General features: G+C 35.7%; 1 protein-coding gene across 2 annotated transcripts; it reads left to right on the plus strand.

The window, feature by feature from the left end:
- The first annotated feature begins 1,942 nt into the window (after positions 1-1,942).
- Positions 1,943-11,124, plus strand: LOC117333157 (anti-sigma-I factor RsgI6-like). Of its 2 annotated transcripts, XM_033892311.1 has the most exons (13): positions 1,943-2,223; positions 3,526-3,686; positions 3,778-3,867; positions 4,539-4,695; positions 4,911-4,956; positions 5,308-5,472; positions 6,081-6,136; positions 6,460-6,600; positions 6,824-6,995; positions 8,165-8,272; positions 8,903-9,121; positions 9,705-9,909; positions 10,986-11,124. In XM_033892311.1, exons 1-13 carry the CDS (start codon positions 2,033-2,035, stop codon positions 11,018-11,020), a joined length of 1,746 nt encoding a protein of 581 aa, XP_033748202.1. In that variant the 5' UTR covers positions 1,943-2,032; the 3' UTR covers positions 11,021-11,124. The 2 variants fall into 2 exon arrangements, with proteins under 2 accessions (XP_033748202.1, XP_033748203.1); XM_033892312.1 differs by lacking the exon at positions 3,526-3,686 and having other exon boundaries at positions 2,066-2,223.
- Positions 11,125-19,664: the final 8,540 nt, after the last annotated feature.

Here is a 19,664-nt window from a genome sequence, read left to right on the forward strand (position 1 = left end):
GTCCTACATTTAAGGACACAGTGGTAAAATATGCTTAAAATTAACATAATCTTAATAACCAAGATGCGAATGGAGTTGATATTAGGTCCATGTCATGCTGGGATGAAAGACTATCACGTTTGGTCCAATGAATGACCTTGACTACATTCAAAGTCACAGTGATCAAATAGGCTTAAATCTTTTATTGACGTGTACTAAATAAGCAAGAAACTCAGGAATTTGATATTTGGTCTGTAGCTGGCTTGCGTGAATGGCTACAACATTGTTTGTCAAATGAATGACCCTACATTCAATGTCAAAGGGTTAAATAAGCTAACAACTTTTACATCTTCTGAATAACCAAGACGCCAAGGGAGTTGATATTAGGTCCGTAGCATGCTGATTTGAAGAACTACCAAATGTGTTCCAATGAATGACCTTGATCTACATTCAAAGTCACAGTGGTCAAATAGGATAAAATCTTTAAGCAGTAGTTTCTCGATAGCCAAGAGACTCTAAAGACCTGATATTGGGCCAATAGTACGCTGTAAAAAGGCTTACAAAATTTACATGAATAAACCTAGCTAACCTTCTCTAATTATTTAATGAAGTGACAATCAGCATTAGTTAGTATCTGCATATGAATAACCTAGATCAACTTCAAAGTTGGTATAGAAGCAGGTGAGCAATTCAGGACAATTGGGCCTCTTGTTTGCCTTATGTGTACGATGATTTCTGCTGTGTGGGTACCGATGATTCTTTTGATTGCGTACAGGGGGTATTGTTTTGTGAACGTTAGTTTCAGTTGGGTGGGTACCAATGTCTATATATTGTAGGTGAGTTTCCATTGCGTAGACACCGATGATTCGTTTGATTGCGTACAGGGGTACTGTGGTGTATGCATGTGAGTTTCTGTTGTGTGGTAATCGGTGATTCTTTTGATCACGTACAGAGGTACTGTGGTGTATGTACGCAAGTTTCTGTTATGTGATCACCGATGATTCTTTTGATCACGTACAGAGGTACTGTGGTGTATGTACGTGAGTTTCTGTTGTGTGGTAATCGGTGATTCTTTTGATCACGTACAGAGGTACTGTGGTGTATGTACGCGAGTTTCTGTTATGTGATCACCGATGATTCGTTTGATCGCGTACAGGGGTACTGTTGTGTGTACGCGAGTTTCTGTTGTGTGGGTACTAGGTTTTTGATGTATAGGTTTTGAAGACGTGATACATAATTCGGGACATACAAAGCATATGAACTTGCCTTCTTGTTAAGTTAAAGAAAAATTGTTTAAAAATTAAAAAAAGGGCAGGTAATTCTGTATTCTCATTTTCCATTTGGATATTCCAAAACATCTGGACAAACAGATTCATTACACTCTATGTGTTTGTCTGACGGGTTTGAATTATAAGATTACCAATTTTGTTTTTTTAATCTTCCCAAAATATCATTTGCTTTGTTTCAAGCAGTTATCGTGATTAAATTTGAAGAAAAAAAAATACACTTCAGGTTCAATGATAATCTTAAATAGAGTGGTCAGTCTACAAACGATATAGCCTTCATGGTCTGTGGTTAGTATACGGTAAACACCAAGAATAGTAATGTGTAAATATGTATTTACCCTCTAAGCATGCGTGGTCAGATAAGCAAAACAGCCTTCGGGACTCGTAAGTACGTACGTACTGATACACGAATGACTGACCTCGTCCCCTAAAGCAAGCCTGAGATGTGGTCTGGAAACAAACATGCTTAATAGGCGTGATGTTCTCATAACAAGGTACCCAATATAGTAATCGTTTGAAATTTAAATGAAAATGTCCGACCACAGGAAGACAACATAAAAGTGTTTTAATAAATATAAAGGAACTACCCTGGCATGGCATCTATTTCCCTCCGGACAAAACATTAAATGACCTTATAATCGAACTTTGTGTGGCAGTATATATCCTGATGTTGAACCAATCAAATTACAGCAAGCAGAGACAGTCCACCACAGAGGTAGTAGTATCACATAACTATCTCCATTTACAACTATTTGCTGTACCAACGTATGGCGTCCATAATAGTACAACTACTTTTGTTGGGGATTTTAGTTCTAGGCGCGACTGGGACAAATTTATTACAGAATGGAGACTTGGAGGCGGCTAGCCTAGGGTCCTACTGGAGTAAATCGGGATGTTCCTGGGCCACTAGTACCACGGACAAGTATGGCGGGGCGCAGAGTGTCCACATCACCAACAGGTATAACAGGGTTGCATTACACTAGGTTTGTTGTACAATGGAAGTTTACAACATAGTCCTTGGTAGTTAGATATTGTATACCTTTTCCTCATTCTGGGGGGCTTTGCTGCATCAAGCATGGTGTTTGAAGCTTGAGGGTATTTTGCTCCACTATGCTTATTATAAAAAAATTCTTCACGTTTTAGGTTTGTGTTTAGGGTTTTATTTTAGAGATTGAATTATAGGTATTTTCCTAATCGAGTTTAATTTTGTGGTCTAGTTTAATTCATATTTGAAATTTAGATCGATTTCAGTAAGTTATATATGTTTTGAATCATTAAGTTCTCTTGACGTGATTATTGTAACACTGGTCTAAGTGAATATAATTTATCAGCACCCATGGTGGAAAAAAACCACCCTTTTTTCTCTGTTAGTCAATTTGTTAAAGAAATAAAAAAAAAAAAAAAAAAAAAAAACCACATGAAATGAATCTGAAAAACAAGTCTGTATACAGTACTGTAAAAAGCATACGTACATGTGTTGACGTAATCCTGTTTCGCTTTCTGCATCTGCCTAACGGAAAACAAATCCGTTTTATAATACAATTATTATAGAATATCACCGCGCACCGTTCACAAACACCACATGGCCACAAATGGATAGTTTTCATATATTTAGTCAACATGCAAGAAACTAACATTAATAAAACAAAAGTATTAACACTGATTTTGAAATGAAGAAATTATATAAATTGTCCGTTATTTTGATAAAATAATATGCAAAATAAGGCTTCTAATTCCGGGTGTTCTCGCGGGTAAAGCTTTATATTTATTTATAAACTATTCGCTTCGATATCTACGAAATGGTATAAACTGAAAGATTGTGACATACGTTTGCATTATATTAAACAAATATCAACAACCTTCTGAAGGCAGTTAATATTGTATTGGTTAAACCAAACACATACAACATATATGATACAATAGATACGTTTGTTTGTTGCTATGTTTGCTGGGGTTATCGCCCCGTGAACAGTCAGAGTCATTTTGAGGCGGGGTCTCCTTGTAGTGGTTGATGACTACCTCACTGAACAACATACAGGAGGCCCGTCGAATGCCATCCAGAGCAATAAGGATAGAATGTCTTGCCGAGAAACAAAATCCACATGGATGAAGAGCGTCAAACCATGCATATCGGATCTTCAACGGAGGTTACGTGGCCAGTGTTGTATTAGACTGAGCTCTCACGGCCACCGCAATTGGTACATATAATAAGGATTTGAAAACAGCACTATATATCAACACGTCTTCTTTATTAAAACAGGTCCGCAAAATGGGCCGGCCTTGGATACACACTTGGTCTAAGTGATCACATTGCTGCCGGAAAAATCTATGTATTTACTGGATACATCAAATTGGAGAACCTTGCTCCAGGATCATCTTACCATAATGTACAAGTGACCGTCAGACAGACATTCAACGACAGTAAGTATTTAGAAACTAATTGATAATACCTTAGTTCCTAATATATAATAATGCATATTAAGTGTTTACGTGCTGATTTGTCTACTTACAGACAGCCTGAAGTACGTAGGTTTGAGTTGGCAGCCCCATGTCAGACCAGGATCCTGGGTAGAAATAGGAGGGGACTTCAAACTTCCAAGTGGTAAGTTAATGGTCACACAGACATATATAGGTAAGAATTTGACAGTTTGTCGATCTAATATGGGTTCTCTCAATCAACTCGTAGGTATCATCACTTCAGCACTAGTCACTGGCAGGTCCTAAGTACATCCTGAAGGGGGAGTGCCAATACAGGCCATTCTGTCCTTTAGTAATAATTTTAGTTCAGCTAGGGGAGGGGGGAGGGTGTTGAAAAAGAGGGCAAAAATGACAAAAAATGTCATAACTAGAAAAGTTGTAGGTCACAGTGACATAGTTTAGCGTTTGTCCTATTTTGATATGATATCCTTTGAATTAACTACTGAAAACTTCCATTTCTCAATCCCATAATAACTCGACAACAATGCTTATCAATGTATGGAGATCATGATCTGACATCCCTCCTTAATTAAGCTATACTGTGTATAATTTGTATATAAAGGCGATAACATATACCGTATGTGTCTTTTATTCATTTCTTAACCGAGATATCAACGAAGCTATATTATTAATAATTCACAAGTAGCATAAGGAGAAAATATGGCCAATCTCTCCCCTTCTTCAAAATCATAATCAGTAGCAATACCGCGTCTTACAAAATACTATTAGTCGGTTGATTCCAGTATCACAGACAGATTAAACAATGGATATCCTGAGTAATATAGTTTATTTCAGATATAAAGGAGATAAAGATTTACATACAGATAGCGGAACCGGAAGTGAACTACTTCTTCGATGATGGAAGTCTGGTAGAGCTCCTACCTGATCCTGACTGGCGGGCTACTGCAGAGAAAAATATTGACGTTAATCGGAAGGTCAAACTAGCTATAATGTGAGTTTCACGGCTATTTAATAGATATTGAACCAATAACGAAAATGAAATGTATTGGTAAAGAAGATGGTCATGACAAAATAGCACGTGCACAAAATGTAATGCTTCGAAAAGTATGACAGCATTTCGTTTTTGAAAACAAATGAATTAATAAAGACGTATCGGATCCACAATGTAGATTTAAATCATAAATATCTAGTTTCATAATATTTCAGAACCCGTAAAAAGAAAAACATTTCTCTCCAGAATTTCACCATAGAGGTATGTACGGCAGCGTTTGTCTTTAAACACGTGTCTGTAAAACACTTATTTTATGCCCATAGAAATTTGGTTATTTATAAAAGGAAGTATGTCTATATAGACAATTGATGTTGGGTATATTGCATGTACATATGCTGTATCAATTATTAGATCAATTTTGAAAGTGTTAATTTGGATGATAAACTCTACTGGTGGACTGAACATCTCATAGAATGTGTCTGAAGGACACTTATTTTATATGTGTCGATCTTCGTTTATTCATAAGTAACTATAACCATGCGAGTTTATATGCATGATGAAACATCATATTATGATTAAATATAATCTAAATATAAGGACCTCGTGTAATAGGTGGAACAACGTAGAAGTGAGTTTGGACACGGGACTGCTGTCAAGGCTAGTCTATGGACGGATGCAGCTTATGGTTTCTACAAGGACTTTGTTTACAACACACTGAAGTCAGAGTGGGCCGTTATAGAGAATGCCCTCAAGTGGAGGGGTATGGAGTGGACCCAGGTAACTTAGACCTTATCATTTTCTGTTTCGTCGTGCATGTCATTTATAGTTTTAAAATGGTCTTCCGTAGTAGTCGATTGAACACATTAAAACAAATATATACACACTTATAAAATCATAGGTTAAATGAAGGACAAATAGCCATATGGTGCAGTTCTCACTATTTGGCATATACTGTATTAATTATCAAATTGATATATACAGGTGCTCTAAACACTAATGTCTTTTGTACAATACCTTGAGACCGTAATACCTTGAGACAATAGTGCTGTTTCGCTACATGATAACCGTACGGTACACCTTTATAGGATTGCAATTCACTGTGAACAGATAACGGTTTGCCACAAATCGGCTCATAGTCCTATAATTATCTATAATCGAGGCGGGGGTCATTGCCCGGACACGCATACCCGATTGACGGACGTCCAGACGTATGACAGAACCCGATTCCCCATTAACAAATGGTATACAGTATATATTCAATCCAAAATAATTATATAGCGATCAAGAAACCATCAAATTATCATTTTCTCCAATGTACGATACTGAACGAATACAAATCACATAATTACTAATTGATAATGATATTTTTTGTTTTATTGTTACAGGGGAATTTAAGATTCGACGACGCTAATGCCACAATAGATGATCTGTTGAGTAATGGGTAAGTGAATCAATTATTTAAAAGACTGAAAGTTGTATTTAAAAGAATGACATTATTAAAGACCAAATTTACAACAAGTTCCGCTTCTTCTCATAACAAATGCTAACTATGGAATATCTAAACACCATTCAAAATTCGTCATATTTATTTATGGTTAATTGACTATGTTAATTCGTCCGTATATTAATTCCAGATTGGACAAGTTTCTTGACAGTTCTACAGTTTGATACTATTTGCCTAAATGTTTTACATGTAAAACTATAATAACATTATCCAATTTGTGAAAATAATCGTGTAAGAAACAAAAGGTTTTAAAATTGTAGAGTGTCAGTTCGTGGTCACAACATGTTTTGGGGTGTGGAAAAATGGGTTCCAAGCTGGGTACAGAGTATTACAGACAAGGAAGTAATGAAGGCGACGATACAAGAAAGGATCTCAAATACGATCGCCATCACCAAAGGGAGGTAATTATTGTCCGGGTAAATTTTGTTAAAAAAAATAAGTAAATAAAACAAAACAAAAACAAAAACAAAAAAACCCACTCATATTATAGATACATGACATTTTTTTGTTCTTGTTTTGTTTTGTCTTTGTTTTTGTTTTTTCATGATTATAATTATATTATATCTTGATCATACTATTTCCAAGTATCCTTAAATGTATTGTTATCCATATATAATCTATCAGATTAGCCCATTGGGATGTCAATAACGAGGCTCTACATGATGACTTTTACGAGAGGAAGACCGGAAACGTAAATATCACCATGGATATGTTCCGGGATATGAACGCGGAAGAATCGAACACAAAACTCTTTCTTAACGACTTTGCTGTCGTGAACTCAGCGCCGTACACAACGGTAAGGATTACACAATAAAAGAACATTATCTCTTCTTCCAACTAACATCCTTCTAACATATTTTGCGATGCATTCGACATCCTTTTGTTTTGCTCACAAACATATCGTTTTTGCAATTTATTTTATATGCTGAGATACATGAATATTAGTAATGAGAGATTTCCAAATACGCCTAGAAGCCATGAAGGTGGTCGGTATGGTTTTTGCCATGATTTTCATCTTCCATATAACGTCATTGGGGCTATAAATATATCGTATTACCATTAATTGTCGCTATTTCGCGGGCTATTGACGATCCCTGAAATAATTAGACACGGAAACATTATTATCCTTGAACAATCCAATGTTATTTCGACAGTTATGAATCTTGCTCTATCAGTTCGACATCATAAGCAATATTCGCGAAAAATATCTTATAACCAGATTGTATACTTTAATTTTTTTTTTTTTTTTTTATTCTTTTATGAAAATCGCGAAAATTTTGACCCGTGACACTAACCGGCTATATGGTATATTCCATTTACGCATAGTTCATTCTAGATACTGACCAGAGTACATCAAGCATAAAAGTGAGGTTTAAATCACGCCAAAGCTTATATCGCAGACGTAAATAAAACACCTCTATTAGATGATAATGGGTAGTTCAAGTTTATCCTCACCCTTCACATATCTCACCCTTTAAAATATACAGAAACATAAGTCGGAAAAGAATTGAAATTGATATACATTTTGTGACATTTAAATTAACGTAGCATCATTAAATTAATATCGACTTTCTGTTTCCAAAATCTAGTATATAAAGATAATACAATGAAATACGGACTGGAACGTGGTCACAAACTGCATGACCAATAAAGGATCTAGAAACGCTGAGCGCATCTCATGACATTGGGGTATACCTACTCTGTCATTTTTGTTTGTATAGAACATGAAAGCCAATTGGGGTCATTTTATCAATCATCAAAACGTCACACGAAAAGGCAAAACAAACAGAATATAAAAGAAATGTCTGTATAATATTAAGATCCTGGAATCGTTTTGTTATATTTCGCGAATAAGCTAGTGATTTGGCCAGTATATTGCAGGATAAAACATGTAAATCATGAAAAACAATCATCTAACAAATCATCGTTTATTGACGGTTTTTCTGTTGATGTTCGAATTTATAGGCCATAACGAACCAGGCCAAGAGTTTCCTGGACGCCCAGGTTCCAATCCATGGAGTAGGCGTACAGAGCCACCTACCCTCCAGTGATATCGACATCACCCAGCTCAAGGTAGTCTCACTTAATGTTTGGGAAATTTGAATTCCTGCCATATATATTTATATAATTAATGCAGTTTGAAAACAAAGTTTTAACATCTTCCTGTTTCGATTTTTATTTGGACTGATTCTACATACATGTAAATATTCCATGAAATGTAAATAATATACGGTGATTAGTGTGATATAAATGCTAATGAGTCTTTAGTACGGGGAAAACCAAATTAGAGAGAGGGAAAGATATGTATCAAGAAAAGCATTTAAGCTGTCCAAAAGACAGGTGTGTCAGGTGGCACAACCAGTTTATAGAGAGGGAATATACTCGTGTACTTTTAGAAGAGTGTTGACGCAAAACAAAGTGTCATTGAATTACTGTGTATGTTTTTTTTGGCCTATATAGATAGAAATTGGAAATTTTAATTGAAAATAACACGATTATGAGAAAATTTGGTATGATTGTGTTCAAGTGAGTCTTTCGGAGAGGGACGAAAAAATTGAAAAACTCCGTGATATGTCCAAACTATATGCACATTATTTTAGTATGTAAAATTACTTCTATAACTGTAAACATAATCTGCCCATCAAATCAACATTATTCATGCAAGAAAAAACTATACTAACTTGTGAAATGCATGTCCTTCAGTACCGCCTGGACAAGATTGCGGAAGCTGGTCTTCCTATATGGGTCACGGAGATGTCTGTCACCGACACTAACGACACCGCTAAGGCCCAGGCGATCGAGGACGCCCTCACTCTGTACTTCAGTCACAAGATGGTGAAGGGCGTGCTACTGTGGGGGTTCTGGTCTGAAGCCATCTACAACAGAGACAACTCCCTGGCAACAGGCACAGATTCTATAACAGTAAGGCCATCGTGAAGTCAGATCTAATCACAGAACGTTTTTCTATACCTGGGTTCAATGGATAGCTCATTGGGGTGTTTTTACGTCAGATTCTGCGTCTGGGTAAACTCGTTTTATTGGACATAAAGATCAACGAGGGGGTGTAGATTATACAGAATGTTGATTAAAATTCTTATCATATCTAACAATCGCTTCACAAAAACTGTAACAACCTGTCTCTGGTATATCTGTGCTAGGGTAAACCTAGGAGGGAGATCATGCTGGTCGCCAGGCCAAGTCATGTGGAATTTGTCGCCAGACGCCCCCTCTATTTTCGATTGTTATCTTCATGGTCACAACTAACATTGATTTGCGATTATTAGATTTCCTGTTAAACTCTTTTTTGGAGCTATGTGGGATATTTTAAGATTTTTGCGAGGACATGTACACGTGTACAGTTACATACTTTGTATATTTGCACTTAAAAAGACGTGATGGTTGGAAGGTAACGAAATTGTAGTATGCTATAGAATAGTACCGTGCAACAGTACTTACCAATTTATCACTCGACAATAATAACATACATGCAAAAAAATAATTTTAGTTGAACGAGGCAGGCCAGAAATACGTAGATCTTGTGAATACCGCCTGGAGGACTAATTGGACTGCAAAGTTGAAATCCTACAAGAATAAAAGGTATTTCAAGGGCGACTACTCGATCAAAGTCAAGAAGAACGGTGTGACACTGAAAACAACTGCAATAAATTTAACATCAAATCGGAAATTGATACTGAGGGTTAAAGGAACAAGTAAGTATGATAAAATACAATGAAAAACAATAATATCATTGTATCATATTGTTGAGTTATTTGGCTTTTGTACCTTCCCTGCAGATTCTGAAACTTTACCTATTTTATTCCATCGATCCTCTAAGGTATCAACACTTTAGGGCTGCGAAACAGCAGAATGATTCAGTTTATTTCATTTTGTCTCTATATTTTCTAACTTTTGTACAGGACGCTGCATTTACCTTGTATATATATTGATCCTTACAGAACATATGCATCTAACATACACACCTAACATTCTCGAATCGAGCACACAAAACTAACACTTACTGTTTGAGCATTGATCTCATACACATCAATATGAAACGAACACACATATCTGTAATAACAACCACACATAACAAACCTAGTACTCATGTATACAATAAATGCATATATTTAACACATTGCCTTGATATATCAGTTGGATATTACAAAAATACATCACAGGAAAAAAACAAGTATATACTCATAAACGAAACTGTAACCAAAGCTTTCATACATACATACATACATACATACATGCAGGCAGGCAGGCAGGCAGGCAGACAGACATTTTATCTATAAAATATAAATATATCTATTTATTATAATGGATGTGGGAACTTCTGCATTGAAAACAACACAACAATCTATATTTATGTTTTATCGTTTCCTTAACAATTCTACATTTATTTTTATATCGTTTCCGTAACAGTTCTATATTTATGTTTTATCGTTTCATTAACAATTCTATTTTTATTTTTATATCGTTTCCTTAACAATTCTAAATTTATTTTTATATCGTTTCCGTAACAGTTCTATATTTATGTTTATATCGTTTCCTTAACAATTCTAAATTTATTTTTATATCGTTTCCGTAACAATTCTATTTTTATTTTTATATCGTTTCATTAACAATTCTATATTTATTTTTATATCGTTTCCGTAACAATTCTATTTTTATTTTTATATCGTTTCCGTAACAATTCTATATTTAGTTTTATATCGTTTCCTTAACAATTCTATATTTATGTTTATATCGTTTCCTTAACATGTAATTATTTCTCTATTCACAGCTGACTCTCCAAAGATAAAGGTGAAGATTCGATGAGTACTCACGCAGACCAGCACGGATTTCTACCACATTTAACAATAAATGTCTGATATCCATATTTGGGTTTTGTATTTCAATTAAAACACGGAGACATTACGTCATAATAGCTTTCGTCTGTTGATCTTGCATGTTATATCGGCAATGTCTTCTTTGTCTTTTCATAAGAATTATTCTTTATCGAAACAATATATATTAATTGCAATACAACTAGGCTTGAATTAACACAATGATATTTGTATTGACTAAATGAATTGCTATCTACATTAGTGAAAAAAAACCACAGGCATGATACAGGTAAAGTGAATGGTGAATGTTTATTTGATAATTATTTTGTAAACAATGGAAATTTAAGAATTTAAGACCACTATGACTTAAGTGTTGATACAACATAAAATTAGAGGATTGTACCTTGATTTTTGGTTTTTGTTTAAACAAGAACAAAAGGTGACGCATTTTTGTATAATAACATCTCTGAAAATTGGCAGTGTACAAGATAACGAAGAATGGCGACATGATAACGAAACAACATTTTCAACTCGAAATCGGTCATACAGACCAGGGGCTCTGAGAGAGTGAGCGTCTTATGCTTTATCGACCTTCCCGCCATATAAATCTATGTCAAATCCGGGTTAAGTCACATTCTCAAAATGAGAACTTGAGAGGTGACAAAGAAACCACTGGACATATCAACAAGTATTGAACAAGTCTGACTTCATATCGTATGAAGAAATATCTGTGGTCAGTCAGAAATTTAATCATCTCACGTTTTTTTTCTTCGGAGTGTTTGCTTTGGGCCGTAGCCGTACAGCTAAACATAATATCCTCCGCCTTTCCTGGAAAAAAATATCTCATCACAGGAGAACGAAGATGTTCCTTAAATTTGAAATGGAGAATGGTAGTATAAGAAGTGGGAAAATATAGCGTTTTGATTGAAGAAAGGATGCAATGTTCAAGATTAATAAACAAAATCTTTGGGAGTTTTTCAACATCCATAGTCTATTAATTCAACTTCTGAAAGAAACAGTGACCAACTAGGACCTCGCGCCTTACTTAATTGTACTATGAATATACAAACAGTGTACAATGCCACTAAACACTTATTGATATGTTGTTAAAAAAAAAAAAAAAAACTAATGACGTTAATGCATATCGAAAGACAATCCAGATGCAAGATAATATCAGGTGATGGAACTCGTGTCACAGAAATCAAAACGCAAAATAAGTTTATGGTTCAAAGTGTTTTATTAGTAAATGTGAAGTAAGTGACAAACTGAATGCAATGTCCAGCTACTTTTCTCTATGTATACGAGTACGGATATTGGTGTGCAACATATGTCCATGACACAAAACGTCATACTCTGGCAGTGTCGAAACTGGTAACAATGATGTAAAATTATACTGGGTGGAATAAACGCAGTACTATGATAGATAAAGAACAATCAAACTAGATATGAAACAGACAAAACATATTTTAATGCATATCGGTTGGTCAAAAGGCAGTACATGTATATACTATTTCATATGGATGATAGTGAATCGATGACATAATCCAAGATAAAAACAGGATGCCGTGTATGTTGTATGAATTACTAAGAATAAAAGGGAGAATTTCGAAATGGAACACGAGAAGGAAATTGAAATAATTGAAAAACTCGGTGGTGGTGATGATGATGATAATCATCAACGAAAATTTACAGTTAGGAGGAAAAGGGTATGAAAATGTGAATTTTGAAACTCCTCGTTGCGAGTTTTAAAATGTTAATACAATTTATTTAATTATGCACACGTTAAAATGTATTTATAAATAAGTACCAATAATTCAGTAATATTCGAAGGAACATTTTTTTTTTAAAATAAAGAAAAATGTTTTTACTATACAGTGATAAAATGGTGAATTCAGGAATAAGGAAACTCTGAGAGAAAAAATCATCTTCATAAGTTAAAAATAATATTCGGATATTACTGATTTGTTATTCAAGAATACATTGTTATGTACATTGTATGTAATGTTTAACTCGAAACAAGAGATGAGGTAACAATGTATTGCAGCTTAACATAATGTCAGTTTCCGATTAGGCGATATGACAGTATGTTAGCTTAAAAAGGAAATGCACCTTTGTATATGTGTTTGAAGTCAAATTCGACAATCTAAGTATTAGAATGTGTCATTCAAACATTTCATCAATTCAAAACGGTGGCCGAGTGGTTAAGGTGTCCTGTCAAGTGTCCTTAAATGACCCTGGCTGTTAAAAACGTTAACAAACCAAACCAAAACAAACGTTGAACTTCATTGATATCGTTTTTTTTAATAAAGAAAATGGCTTTAAGATAAGATAAGATCAGTTTATTTCTGGTTCAGGACATGTTATAGTCCTCTATACCAGACTAAAAAACACCTTAGAGTTTCCTCTTCCTCTGTGTCTCCGTGACGCGTCTTCCCATAACACCACGGTATTACAACATTCCTTGTTGTATATACCATTGAGTATTTTGTATAACTCAATCATATCTCCTCTATCTCGTCGATAGGACAGTGTTGGAAGTTTAAGTTTTTTCAATCTTTCGCTGTAGCTGAGGTTTTTCATCCCCGGAAGACACTTTGTAGCCCTGCGTTGGACGCCTTCTATCATATGTACAGATATGTTTGCTTCGGTATGGATACCATACTGGGCTAGCATAATCAAGTTGGGAACGTACAAGGCATTTGTAAAGAGGAACAATTGTTTTTGTATACATAAATTGGAATGTTCTTCTTAGGTGAGCAAAGATGGAATTTGCTTTCTTTTTTTTTTTTTTTAACTTTTTCGCTTTGTTCTGAACATTTGGAACATCTTTTACAAATATCATCTGCAAGACTTTTTGTGACAATTTTTGCAAACTCTGTTAAAAACTATTGGAAACGTCTCGAAAGGGTTGCCAATTGAATAAGAACTCCTCGCAGCGGAGTGAACGTCTCAATTTTAGTAATGAGTTCGATAGAAAGTCCTTCGCCACTATGGAACATTTTCAAAACTTGTGAAAATATCGCAAAGCTATGGGGGTATTCCGCCTAATCGGGAACTATCATGTTCCCATCAATGCAACACCTTTGTAGACGATGAAGTTGATCGTTGTATGTTTTTCACCAAAATAGTCAATGGCTATTCGGTCCATGTGTATGCTTTACTTGCTAACTCGTGCCGGAAGCTTCAAATTACAACGAGACTGTTGTATATTTATGCTGAAAACGTATCCCTTCTCACGTTTAATTAACGAAGATAACTTGGCAGACTGTATATAAAACCACATACGTATGTATATCGTTCATCCTAACAATTTGACAATCCTATCGATATTTACTTACCTGTTTTCATATTTCCTTATATAGCTCTTTGCATATGTGTGAACATCAAACATGTAATTTCTTTCTTGTTTGATCCCTTTAGAAATACTTAATTTCATTATTACCATTTATTTTTTTGTCGTTTTTGTATTTATCTCTGTAGCCATTTTTAAGTCTTCAGAACTGGGGTAATCAAGATTTGAATGAATGAATTAGTTACGAAAATCCAACCTGGGAACTGTGTTGATGTACTGACATTGAGTTCCCTATGACACGTAGTGCTGTATTTGCGCCCGATCCTGAAAATAAAAACATAGTAACAAACCGTTGTCACAATGGCGGCTCACTGTTGATACAGAGAAGTACATTTCCTTCCAACTTCTAAAATCATTACACATTTTGATTTTTAACGTGGAGGAACCAGACAGAAATTGCACTTGCAAACAAATATGTAAAAGTGGATAGCATATGGCACCTTACTATAGCACATAGCGGTATAATGTTTGCATTGAGAGCCAAAAGTCGCTAGAGTTCGAGGTCCAGTGCAGGTAGTGTACTCTTGGTGCCGTTGACCACTCCAAATGAAATTAAGCTATAGGGGATTGAGAGGCTTCATTGGAGCTAAAGAACCTCGGATTGTGAATGTCTTCGGGGGCGAAGGCTCTGAAGACTGTATTGAATGGGGGCGTAGTATAAACATCATGTGGAGTGTAGGTCACTTTACTATAGCTGCTGGGGCCGCGGTGGCCGAGTGGTTCAGCTGTCCCGACACTTCAACACTAGCCCTCCACCTCTGGGTTGCGAGTTCGAAACCTACGTGGGGCAGTTGCTAGGTACTGACCGTAGGCCGGTGGTTTTTCTCCGGGTACTCTGGCTTTCCTCCACCTCCAAAACCTGACACGTCCTTAAATGACCCTGGCTGTTAATAAGACGTTAAACAAAAACAAACCAAAATTACTATAGCTGAGGCTAGCGGGGATTTCCTTTAGACTAGTGGGGTTTTTTTGTCATGAGAGCGAAAGGTCTCTAGTTCGAACTAGAGCGGCCATTATTAAAACTTATTATAAATATATAGGCATTCATTACCGTGGGTCAATAGTGCACGGACGTATTTAATACAGACCTCATGCTTTTTATAATCTACGTATTTCTGTATCGACTTTTAGTTTTATGGTTTCGTCATTATGTCGGTATTCTTTGCTTTCTAGTTTTTATTATTTGTGTAAAATACTAAATGACAGAAATAAGCACTTTTACCGGGATGACAAGGATACCGTGGTGAAACAGGATACGCCTTAATATTGTGAATTAATGATCTCATTCGGTAGTAAAGTCAGTGATATCAATTAATGTTGTGTCACATAATTGAATAATGTATGAAATCTAACCTAGTATATCTTTCATAATAGTATCTGGACATATATTTCAGTCTACTATTGAGTATTGGATGTTGAGTGCAGTTGAACAGATAATGAGTTCGTCGCCATTTTCTCTTAAATCACCATAATTACAGTACATATTCTATTTTCACGTGGAACAGGTAAATTAGCCCACCTTCATGTACCACCAGTACTTACGGTAACTTAGTATAGGATCTACATATGTTCTTTTACCAATTGGTTATTACAAGTAATAGTTCGAGTTCATGCTCTCAGCCAGAACATTGTCAAAATTGCATTAATTATCAGTGTTTTTTTCTCGAAATCGCGGTTTTACCCACAGGACTTGATACGTACCCTATGATCCGATCCATATATCACTTACATGTACTTGTACATTGTATATATATAAGTGATCTAGGGCCGGATCGGACCACGTCTACGCATTGGATCGGACCATGTTATTTTTTTTTTTATCTTAATTTTATTTCATTTATATATTTTATAGAAACATATCAAGCTCTACAATTTAACTGGTTAGTTACCGATGTTGTCGGAATTGGCCATGTTGAAGAATCTTATTATATACTAGAACGAATATCCATACCCTGCCTACACTGCTCTCCGGCAGGGTATGAAGTCCCTCCCATTGCCGATAGTGTAGCAAGCCCCGATGTGATTCACATCGGGCAGTATTAGCGGTGGTAAAAATTTTCTCGGATAAAAAACCACATGTAAATTGATGATTCTGGTATCTATTATTAATATTCAAGCCACAAACCTGCACATTACGTCAATTGTTTGACAATAAATAGTAAAATCCAAAACGAGCAAGACACACGGAGATTTCAGTTCAAACATACCGCCATCTTTGATACAAGTGTAAAGGTCAATTTCCTTATAAGGAAATCAAAATAAATTGATGCTAATGAGGTTTCCCGCGAGATTTCAACAGAAAAACATATTCGGAGTAATATATCTCAGTAAGGAAGGTCAATTCATTCTGAAATTATTTAATTACGCAAAGCAGAGACCTATATAGGTCTCTGCGCAAAGTAAGATTTGCTTTCTTCACAAGAGTTACAAAACAGAGGTTAAATATCTCTGATAATGTATTTATTTATCGTAGTAGCTTCATCCATATATGGTCACGGGTTCCATATTTGGGTCAGCATCCTCGCGAGAGTTCTTCGAGAAGTAACATGGCGGATCACGGAGACAACTCCAAGCAGTGTGATATCAGAATATGTGAAATAAAGATTTCCAGATTAGACGGTAGGTTAATACATTGCAAAATTGTTAGAAATGTTTAATTATACCAACTATTACTCCAAAGTTAAACGATATCCGCTATTTGTAGCATTTTCGAGGTTCACTGTTTTGCTACATTACGAGCAATGGGAGGGAATCGTAGCTCTGACGACGACCATCTGTCAGAAATTGTCCGTCCGTCGTCCAGAGCTACGTTATCGCAGCTAATTAAATACATGTACCTGTATGTACAAAATGTACATTAAATTCCTAATTTACTGTATAGTAAGATTAGAATTCACTGATAAGAGCACAGCTCTTACGCGGCCGAAGGCCGCGTAGAGCGAAGCTCTACTAACCATAACACGTGTGTAAGCAATACAGTCCAATACAATCCTATACCCCTTGGACTTTGAAATTGTGTCCCGCGGGAAAAGTCTCGCGCCTCCATGCAGGCAGCCATGTTTTAATTCTCGTTACCTGTATGGTGAGACTTGATCCATTTCTTTCTGATCGACATACCTCACCGATATTCACTAAAAATTACCTCATTCTTTACATATTGATATAAAAACTGCCTAACCGCCGGTATACCGACTATCTTCCATTTCTGTTATGACTGATGACATGAATGTAATCGGCGAATTTGATTGGATGAAAATATTTGGTTTGTTACCAAAAATAGGAACGCTAAGTGCAGACGACTAAATTGTGATGCGCTTGAACTGCCATTGTCGCAAAAATAAATTTTATGATAGAATGGAAATTTTAAAACACTTAGATACATTCTATACTTTTATTTTTACTTTGCACACTAAATTTCCTGTCGCAGACGACAATATTCGCCAGACGACTGCAGGTTAACCCAGCGTCATAGAAATCTACGTCGGGCCTATCCCATAGCATATCAAGTGTAGTAAGTTCATGCAAGGTGTCTATATACACGTACATGTAAACAAAATGGAGTTTTAACTTACAATCAATACAGTTTAAATCAATAATAACAACAATTATTTTGCCAAATTTATCAGGAGAAATGGCATAGAATTCTAGTAGAAAATATTCACTTTCAAAGCTTAAAATTTTTAGACTAACTTTACTGCCGATCGCGCGGACGGCTGGAGATTAAGCTTACAATGCGTGTAGCTAGTCTATAAGATATGTAGGACCTATGTACTGTACGTAAAGATGAAAATTCACGTGATCATTTGCCCAGAATAGACTATTGTCGAAAAAAACATTTGTAATTTTCACTTTTAAAAGTTGAATTTAAAATAATAACAAGGCCTCCCTTTTAATTTGAAAAAAAAATGCAATGTAGGCTAGATGTTTGATCTAATTAGAGGTAGATTATGAAATAAAGCCAGTCTGTCTTAAACTTAAAACCGGGTATAATATTAATTCTAAATTCAAGCAGGCAGATTTAAACATGTAAATATTCATTGTGTGTTTACTAGACTTTTTTGGCGCCAATTGCCTGAAAATGTCCGGATTTTTAAGTGACCATTCTTATTTCAAAACTCTGTCCAAAGTGAATTTCAGGTTGAATTCTCATAACGACCATTCTTATGTAAAGTCGAGTGTGGAATCTGAACAGCGACAAATAATATCTATACAAAGAAATGCAAAAAATAGTAATAGATCTACCACTGAGAGACAAAATGACCAACGTATCGTCCAAATACAAGACAGTAGATTTACAATTCAAAATGTTCCTGGGGATGGGAATTGTTTTTTCCATTGCCTTTGTCTGGGTTTGTCATCCAATCATTACCCTCATACATACAGGCATGAAATATGTACATATGTCATTTCAAATTAGACACAATGGAAAGATCTGGTGTCTATTTGCCATGGCTCTGAGGTTATACACCCTAGCCAATACCACAAAAAAATGATACAAAACAATGGATGGGCAACAACAGTCGAAGTCAAAGTTGCATCAATCATTTTAAACACAAACATAGAGGTGCATCTACAAGGTACAAAGTTAGACGAAATATCAGGTCAATATGTTCCATGTTACAACACGGAGTCCTACACCGTAGATGGCAATTCAAGCACTATCAACATACTACTTTCAAACAACCATTACATGCTCATGACAAGACAAGATATACCTGAAAGCAATCTGAACGAAAACACACAAACATCTCAGACTCGGACTGTAAGTAGTAGAACCATAAACCATAACGAAAGGAAACGGCCAGCATTACAGAAAAACGATAAAATCGGTACAAAAAAGGCAAAAACAGCAGGTAGGCCTACATGTATTTCTGGTTCTGACAGTAGCAATGCAACCCTGTATGACCCATTGTTAGAAGATTTGCAGTACAAATGCAGAAAACTGGGCATACATTATTAGCTCGGTACAACAAATAATGCTCGTGTTTCACAAAGACAAAAATATGCAAAAGTCCTGAAGAGGACGGAAACAAAATTAGGTATAAAACTCAGCGATATCCCCAACCCCCCTCCGTTAAGTGACGATGCACATTACAATTTGGCAATGGACGCCACAAGAGCGTTTGAGTTACAACAAATGGCTTACAAGTTCACACTCCGTTGTATTTGCAATGAACGGAGACTGGAAATGAAGATGGGCGGACCTGACGTATGTCGTCGTTGCAGTAAAGATGTAAACCGAGTAAAAATGTTCTCCATGCAAAACAACATGGACCCTGGCCCA

The sequence above is a fragment of the Pecten maximus genome, chromosome 8, assembly GCF_902652985.1.
Source record: "Pecten maximus chromosome 8, xPecMax1.1, whole genome shotgun sequence".
In the NCBI taxonomy this organism is placed as follows: domain Eukaryota; kingdom Metazoa; phylum Mollusca; class Bivalvia; order Pectinida; family Pectinidae; genus Pecten; species Pecten maximus.